The sequence below is a fragment of the Eucalyptus grandis genome, chromosome 4 (genome assembly GCF_016545825.1).
Source record: "Eucalyptus grandis isolate ANBG69807.140 chromosome 4, ASM1654582v1, whole genome shotgun sequence".
NCBI classification, from domain to species: Eukaryota; Viridiplantae; Streptophyta; class Magnoliopsida; order Myrtales; family Myrtaceae; genus Eucalyptus; species Eucalyptus grandis.
Window position 1 is genome coordinate 29,297,592 of NC_052615.1, and position 9,290 is coordinate 29,306,881.

Consider the following 9,290-nt stretch of genomic DNA (forward strand, 5'->3'; position numbering starts at 1 on the left):
CTTCTTCTTTTGGGCCTCCAACATAAGGAGACCAATTCTTCCATGACAACATCTCTTTCAACTTCAAAGTTGTTAAGGATGAGAAAGGCCTTTTATCTCCATAAAATTCAAAGCCTATCATTCTTATTGCATGTAGACCTTCAAGAGATAATTCCTTTAGTGAAGGTAGTTGTCCAAGCGGGGGAAGTGATATAACATTAGGACAGCCCTGCAAGCACAAAGACACTATCTTAGAATAGGATGGACCACCTAACCATGATGGGAATTTTGCACCACAATAGTTCAAAATATTGAGATTTTCAAGATCAATGTGAGGTCGTAGGAAGTCAAGCACTTGTGCTTCCCGCTCATGATTCGGAGATTTTCCAAATTTTCATCCCAATGCAAGGATAAGTTGGTAAGGCCTTGCTTTTGATGCAAATTAGCATCAATTGCATCTCTAACTTTTTCCACCTTTTGCAATTCTGATATGAATAATTCTCCTTGAAGATGTGGCAAATTCTTTAACTCCTCTAACGTGACCCTTTCTCTCGGTCGTACCACAAACTTGGACAAGATAATAAGATTTTTTAAATTACCGATACCTAACGGCATCTCTTTAAGACTCCTCGTATCTCTAACATCAAGAAACTGTAAACTGACCAATTTTGTGATGCCTTGAGGTAACTTTGAAAGTTTTTGACAACCTCTTAAAATCAAAACTTGTAATTTGCACAAGCTGACAATTGATTCAGGTAGCCTTTTGATATCAGTGTACGAGAAATTGAGATATCTTAGATGTTTTAGATCGCCAATGCAATTTGGTACCTCTACAATGTCACAATGACATATTGAGAGCACCCTCAAGTACTTCAATTCCGTTAGCAAGTCATGTAGCACCTTGTTGGAAATAGAGAAAGTGTCCCCTCTAAATCCATTATGCAGTAGCATTAAAGTTCTTAGTACCTTCATTCGGTGATGTTCTCTTAAGCATTTTGATGTAGCAAAATGTGATGAGATGAATGATACATAACGAATTTTCCCAAGAGATGTGTCTTCTTCATTAGCTACCAAGTGAGACTCCTCAGAGCTAAAGTATGCACTTCCTGCAATTGACTTTGCTAGATCATTCAAAAGATCATGCATTGAAAACTTAGATGTGTTGACACTTGATTGTTGAAGAAATGATCTGGATACTAGCTCATCAAAGTAATTTCGTCCTAATATGAATTTATTCCCCTTTACTTTTTGTCTATCTAAAAAGCCCTCGGCTATCCATAAGAGTACCAGCTCATCTCTCTCAATTTCGTAATCCTTGGGAAATATTGCACAATAAGCAAAACATCTCTTCAAATGGCAAGGAAGATGGACATAACTCAAGTTCAAGACAGGGAGAACCTCATCATTCTCTATCATCGGAAGATCCCATATTCTGTTATTTAAGGTATCTTCCCATTCACTGGGATTCCTTTTATTACGTAGGGCACCGCCTAGCATCTTCGCCGCCAAAGGTAAACCTTTACATCTTTCAGCTATTTTCTTACCTATTGTTTTAAAATCCAGATGGCTCTCAAAATTTGTTACTCCAAGAGCATGAAAGGCTAATAAGTTTGTACAATTATCAAGGGACAATTCCTTCAAATGATAGGGTGATGCTCTAGTTATGGAAACAACAGCAAGGTTGCGAGTCGTGATGATGATCTTACTCCCCTTAGCCCCCGCTTCAAATGGCTTTAAGAGGGCAGTCCATTTTTCATATTTCTCATTCCATATATCATCTAAAACCACAAGAAACTTCTTCCCAGATAGATTGCCCTTCAACTTAACTTGAAACTCGTTAAGATCTTCACCCTGGCATGACAACCCAGTGATTGACCGTAAAATAGTTTTTGTTATGTGAAGAACATCAAAAACATATGACACACAAACCCATGCTCTCTTCTCGAAACAGCTATATACTCTAACATCATTATACAACCGTTGAGCCAAGGCCGTTTTTCCAACACCACCCATCCCAACTATGGGGATCATGCTCAACATGGCATCGGAATTTTCGACTTCACTAATCAATAGTTTGAGTATTTGTGCTTCTTCCTTCTCTCTACCATAAAACTGAGGCTCTGGCAAAGAAGTGGTTAGATCCCTTTTGTTTGTGTAGTTGGATCTGTCCATAACCTCTCTTAAGCTTAGACGAGCCTTCCTAGTGACAATCACTTTCAACCTGCCACTAATCTCTTGTACCTTGGTTTCAAACATGAGCAAACCTAGGTTTGGATTCAATCCAAAGGATTTATCTTGGCCAAAGAAAGAGAACTTCCATTTTTCCAGACATTTGCTTGTGTTGGATTCTGCCTCCAACTTAACTTGAGCCACTTTGATAGCTAACTCATCAATCAAGTCTTCCATATCATAGGCCAAGTCCCTAACATCATCTAGCCACAACTTCACTAGAGGGTTACCGCTGAGTTGCTTGTCTTCTGCATCAGTCAGCACTGCATTGATTGTGCCCAGCATCTCATTCCACTCCTTGAGGAGAGCGGTGCTAATTCCTTCATGTTGTGCATAGACTAATGTGAGAGAGGTCAACTTGCTGAATAGGACCTGAAAGAAGGAGCCCATAAAGGAACCCAAAACGATCTCTCCCATTGTCATGGTTGATTCAATCACTGTAGAGAACAACAAGGTTGTTATGTTGAAGCGAGGTAAAAATGAGTCAATGGAGAGAGAAACTATGAAGTCTAGGAAGATCAACACATTCATTTACCAAAAAGGACATAAAAAAGACCAAGACTTTCAAGGAATGCACACCAAAGGTTAGACAAATCAAAAGAAAATAGCTTTTGTCCACAGGTGCTTGTTTCGTCAATTGTTCATCAATTGTTCTTCTCTTTCTTCATATCGAGACTTTTCTTGTGGGCATCCAAAACAGAGGATAAAATTTGAATTTTCTATATACGACCGACTTAGAGCACACGCCTATGTTTGTCAAAAACTTCAATGCATATTAGTGTTTTGTTGACATTTTTCGCATCCATATGTTGTTAGTATCCTTGAAATTTCAATGCTTTTTTTTTTTTGCTTGATTGGTGAGTATGCAATCAATATAGGCTTTTACATAAGATATAAGAAGATTACCGATTTCTCCTTCAATGAGGATGACCATGTGGAGACATCAAAGACGTTTGTTTTTTTTTTTTTTTTTTGGGGGGGATCAAACCACCATATGCTTTAGGTTGTGAAGTTCTAGATGCATCAGTTTGGGGACAAAAAAGAGAGCAAATAGATAGATATTACTTACCTGTTCTGAGTAGACTTCCTGGAGCAGACCAGTGAATGTGATTAGATCAATTACAACGATCCAACAAGCACGAGCTCTAGGTTCGAACGAGTAGGAGGAGAACACTATTGAGCACGAGCTCTAGCTTCGAATGAGCAGGAGGAGAGCACTGTTGAGCCAAGAGATGAGCATAGGTCATGGTGAAGCCAAGTGATAATGAATTAAGGGAGAGGGAAAACTATAAACCATAAACCTCAAAAAGACCGTGACTTGACTAGACTGTATGTTATGACTAGATAGTGAAGCAAACGCGAAAGAGAGCAAATGAGAAGGATAGAGCCTTTGCAAGACGCAAATTAATTCTTTTTCACTTCTCACTCCTCCCGGTACAAGCTAATATTCCCCCATCCGAGGTCACTAGGATAACCCACTAGCGATGATAGTGCCTGCATCTTGCCTTGTCCATGACAGGAGCTCTAGCAGCTTGGTGAGGTTATAGTGATAGGACTTGCCTACCCTAGATAAATGGTTTCAAGTGGTACTGGATGAACGGCCTTCTCACAATCTTAAATTGAAATTCATTGTGGCAAAAGTGAGGTTTCCATGATCACTTAACAAATCGACAAAGCATAGTCTACCTGATTGCTCATCTCTGTCTTTCCTTGATAACGGAGAAAAAGAAAATGCGCTTTGAGATGGAGTGGCAATTTAAATAGAAGAAGAAGATAAACTATGAACTTTGACAAGGAAGTCGGGTTTAAATAAATTATAGTCTACAGGGTTCATTCAAATTTAGTTGTCACATTCACCAACTTGAAAACACTTGTTTTAAATCCTATTTTGTGCATCCTTATAGTAGCCGCTGTTGTCGGAAGTAAGAAAGATTCTTCTCTGACCACAAAAAGAAAAAAGAAAAAAGAAAGAAAGATTCTCCATTTGACTTTGAATATAGACCTCGATGATTCACATCATGATATAGATGAATCTTTTGAAGTGTGTCACCAAAAAAAAGAAAAAAAAAGAAATAGTTTTGAGCATATCGGTACACCTACCAAAATAAATAGCCTTTTGTCTTCTTTTGTCAAGTTGCAAAAGATAAACATAAGCACATCATTTGCCTACCTCAACAGCATTTGCATTTGATCCTCCTTAGAGATTTTGCCAAATAAAGATGACAGTGGGATATTCTGCAAAACAAGCATAGTTGAGAGAATTTAAGTCACAAGGCTAGGGCATTAAAAAAAAAAGATCTTTGAAAGAGAAAACATAACAAGCCCTGAAATTTCAGAAAAGATCTTTGACAGTGGGATATTCTGCAAAACAAGCACAGTTGAGAGAATTCAAGTCAATGAGCTAGAGCACTAAAAAAAGATCTTTGGAAGAGAAAACATGACAAACACTGAAATTTCAGAAAAAAATATCAATATAAGAGCAACAATTCTTCATGATTCTCATGCAAAGCATAGTGCGTTTCCAATAGTGGATAGATAACCAATAGTTGGGTCAAACAAAGTTCAAGATATATCATCATCTAGACAGGCACATCCACGCATCACAATTCCAGCATTGTGAGCGAGTCCATGCAAGTATTATTTGTTTTGAGGAATAGTCACTCGTATGAAACAATGGTGGACTTGCTGGACCACATTGGCATTATAACCGTTTCATTGTGTGCTTCCTTATCAAACAAAATAGAGCAACCCAAAAGTCTAGCTGGTTTGTGACAAATTATATGAAGCTTGTCCATGGACAAACATGAACTTCCTAGCATCGAGTTGAGGATTCGCAATAGAAATGGATTTTTGAGCAGCGGTAGTAGCATAACGACAAGTGTGGAAGAGAAAGAAGTTCGAACCATTACCTCAAGAATAAAATTTTACTTAATGGTTAATCTATCATTAATTATGCTAATTGTGATTAATTAATCTAATCACGATTAATTAGGCTAATCACGACTAATTAGGCCAATCACGATTAATTAAACTAAACTCAATTAATTAGACTAACTATAATAAATTAAAAATTAATCAACGTTAATTAAAATAATTACGATTAATTAAACTAAATTCAATTAATTAATCTAACCACGGTTAATTAACCTAATCGTAATTACTTAAATTAACCGTAATTAAAATTAATCTAAACCATTCTTAATCGCAATTAAGAATAAACTAAAATAAACTAATACTAATCACGGTTAATATTAAACTAATCACCCCTAAACGCAATTAACGCTCTAATCCACGATTAGGAGGTTAACTCACCGATTTCTGGCGACGGCGAGCCTGCGGTGGCGTCGAGAACGCGATACTTGTTGCTCAAACGGAGGCTCGATGGCAGCGGTGGCTCTTGAAGCTCACGGCCGAGGGGAAGGGGGAGGCTCGGTTCGAGCAATGGCTCACGGTGGCTTGAAGCAACGGCGGCACGGACGGCTAGCGAGCAGCGGCAAGAGGCAATGAGCGGCGGCGATGTCAGGCGAGCTGCGGCGTGACGGCCCTTGAAGCTCATGGCCAAGGGGGCCGTGGATGGGGACGCGGCCCTTGCGGTTCCTGCCATGGCGCCACGCAATCCCGTCTGCCGAAGGTGGGGAGGCCAAGAGGTGGTGATGATGATGGTGAGGGGGAATTGGGCGTGGAGCGGCGATGGTGCTGGTGGGTGAAGTGGCAGCCAGCAAGAAGAAGAAGAAAGGGGGGTTCAGCCGAGAGACAGGGAAGGAAAAGAAAGAGAGGGAGAGAGAGAAGAAAGGACAAAAGAAGGGGGCCGCAGGAGGTAGCGCGAGGGGAAAAGGGAAGAAAAGAAAGAGAGAGAAAGAAAGGGGAAGGGGGACGGACGGCAGAATAGGGCGGGGAAGTAAACGCAAGTATTCCAGGGGAAGGGGACGGACGGCGGAAAAAGTGGGGGGGAGCCGCGAAAGTAAACGCAAGTATTCCAGGGAAGGGGGACGGACGGCAGAAAAAGTGGGGGGGGGGGGGGGTGGGGGCGCGGGGGAGAAGGGGGATGTCACGATGAGCGTGTCCATGCAAGTATTATTTGTTTTGAGGAATGGTCAGTTTAGGACTTGCCGGACCACGTTAGCATTATAACCGTTTCATTGTGTATTTCGTATCAAACAAAACCGAGCAACCCAAAAGTCTAGCTGGTTTGTGGCAAATTATATGAAGCTTGTCCATGGACAAACATGAACTTCCTAGCGTCGAGTTGAGGATTCGTAATAGAAATTGATTTGTGAGTAGCAGTAGTAGCATAACGACAAGTGTGGAAGAGAGAAAGAAGTCCAAATCATTACCTTATTGACACCTAAATTTTTGTATAAAAAATGGGTTAATTTTTATCCAAAAATAAATAAATAAAAATTACACGACATATAGTTTATGAACATTTATCTTATTGGACCGCTGGTGAGTATAAGATTTTTCACATGTTTAGCTAAGATTTTTCACATATTCAAGTAATATACGCTAATTGACATATTTTGAGTAGAAATGAAATTTTCAGATGGAATATTCAAAAAATATAAAAGAGAATATTGCGCAGGATGTAACGATATATTCAGGAGATTATGCGCAAGTGAAATTGGAAACGAAATGTGCAACAAAGATTTAAAATTTTCTCCCTATGAAAGGTTTGCTGCGGGTACTGAGACAGTGAGGGGAGTTCGAAAAAATTTCGAGGGCCTTCCTTCGATTTTGAGAGAGAAAGAGAGAAAAGGGAAAAAAAAAAATGAAAGGGAATTGAACCGGTGAGGGGACGTGAGAGAGAGAAAAAAAAGCGAGAAAAAAGAAAGAGGGGGCACCGCATCGTCTTCTTCGCGGAAACCCCGACGCGCCGGCCGTGCGTTGCGCCGGCACCGCGACGCCAGCCACCGTGCCTCTGCACCGCCGCAAATCCGACGACCCGACGTTACGCTGCTGCTGTTGTGTCTTCGCCGGAGCCCTCCATCGTCCGCGAGCTCGTAGCTCTGCGTGTCTCCGAAGCCCAGTAGCGACGGCTGCGCCTGACGCCCGACGGCCGCACCTCCACTGCCGCTCCGCGCCCCTGCGTCCACCATCGCCGCTGCAGCGCCGGTATCATCCCTCACCCGCAACCAGCTGCAGCTCGCCGCGACCCAGCGCTCGACGTCCCCCGCTCCAGCCGTGACCCGACGCCGGCAGATCTGAGTCGAGCTCACCTCCGCTGCAACTCGCGAGATCTGACGCCTCCCCACCGCCGCTGCAACCAATAGTCGCCATTAAGTTTTGAGCATTGATCTTTTAGAATTTTACATTGCATTATACCAAATACTTGAAAGATTTCTGCGAAGACCACTTGATAATCTATTTGGGAGAGGAGAGATTTCTGTGAAGACCACTTGCAAAGCCATCCTCTGGCAAGTACAGGTAACTATAAAAGATAGCTGTTTGAGAGAGGAGAGATTTCTGCGAAGACAATCTTTCCATGTCTCTCATATTTCTCGTCCAAATAGAAATTAGAGACAAAGGAAACATAATACTCCATGCTTCTTACATCATCCACCGTTAATAGTCTTTCCATTGTCCTCATATTTCTCATCCAAAAGTCTGAAACAGGATGAGCAATTAGTCCTAAATAAAATTATCCTTTGTGCATAATGAAGAATTGCAAGAGTGATCGAACAAAATTATACACACACCTAATTGACTGCAGAACAAAAAATGAATCGGGATACCCTGTTGATGATTTTTATTTTTTGATGACTAGAAAATTCCTATGATTATGTTAATTAACAAGTATGGGAGACACTGGCGATGGACACTTATTCATACAGTGGTATTCTACAAATGAGATCGAATGGCTTGGTACAGGTTGATAACACTTCAGAATGATTGCCTAAACCTGTTGGTATATTTGGAACACGCAAAATGCAATAACCATTAGACATAAATCACTCCATACTGGAACTGTCACTTCACAGATTAGAAAAAGCTCTTTTAGACTCTGTTGCCTCTTAAAAATGTAAGAGAGCTAAGTCATGATTAGTGGACGAAAGGTCTGTAGAGTAACCTGAGCTAGGTTTTGTGGAGATTAACTGTGACAGGAGCTCTGGCAGCTTGGTGGGGATATAATGACAAGACTTGCCTACCTAAGATAATTGAATTGCGAATGGTATTGTATGACGACGTTCTTGCAATTTTAAATGAAAGTACTTCATGGCAGACGTGAGAATTTTAAGAAAAAGAACTTCCTTGTGCTGGATTCTGCCTCTGACTTGGCCTGAGCGGGGTTCCATCTCGAACTCATCGAGCAAGTTTTACATGTCATTGGCCAAATCCCTAAAGTTGTTTAGCCACAGCTTCACCTGACAATTACCGCTTAGTTGCTTTTCCTCTCCATTATCTAGCATTACTTTTATTGTGACCAGCATCCCCTTCTACTCATCAAGGAGGGTGGTGCTGATTCCTTCTCGATGCACATAATTCAATGCCAGAGAACTAAACCTATCAAAAAGGACCTACAAGAAGGAACCCGAAACGACATCTCTAATGGCCATATTTGAATCAATCACTGTAAAGAATAACAAATGTTATGATGAAGCAAAGCAATAATGAGTTAATGGAGAGAGAAAACTATGAAGTTTGGGAAGCTCAAGACTCTTATCTATCAAAGGAAAAAAGTACCCCAAAAAATGCTTAAACCTATTGCATTGGTATTAAATTAGTCCAAAATATTTTCATATTGGTATCGGTTTAGTTTATCCAGCCAATTTTGGAAATATTGACGTGGACACCGCCATTCGACCAATAACGATGTAATAATTTTTTAATATTTTTCAAAAATTTTAAATAAATTTTTTTTTTTCTTTTTCTTTTTCCTTTTTTCTTTTCTTTTTGCTCTTCTTCCTCCTTGGATCCCCACAGTGGCCGGCGAGGCTCTAGTAAGGCCAGAGCAAGGTTGGCCTCACCCGTGGCCCTAGGCAAGGACCATGACTCTCACTAGTTGCCGGCATAGGCTTCATGGCCCTTGCCCAATGGTCAACAAGCCTTGTCGGAGCCTCATTGCCCACTGCAGGGATCCAAGG

The 9,290-nt window shown here is 40.9% G+C and overlaps 1 protein-coding gene across 1 annotated transcript; it reads right to left on the reverse strand.

The window, feature by feature from the left end:
* Positions 1 to 282: 282 nt before the first annotated feature.
* On the reverse strand, positions 283 to 4,456 carry LOC104434538 (putative disease resistance RPP13-like protein 1). Its single transcript, XM_039310875.1, has 3 exons — positions 4,379 to 4,456; positions 3,278 to 3,425; positions 283 to 2,645 (listed from the first exon to the last, which is right to left on the reverse strand). Exon 3 carries the CDS (start codon positions 2,629 to 2,631, stop codon positions 283 to 285), a length of 2,349 nt encoding a protein of 782 aa, XP_039166809.1. The 5' UTR covers positions 2,632 to 2,645; positions 3,278 to 3,425; positions 4,379 to 4,456.
* Between the last annotated feature and the right edge of the window lie 4,834 nt (positions 4,457 to 9,290).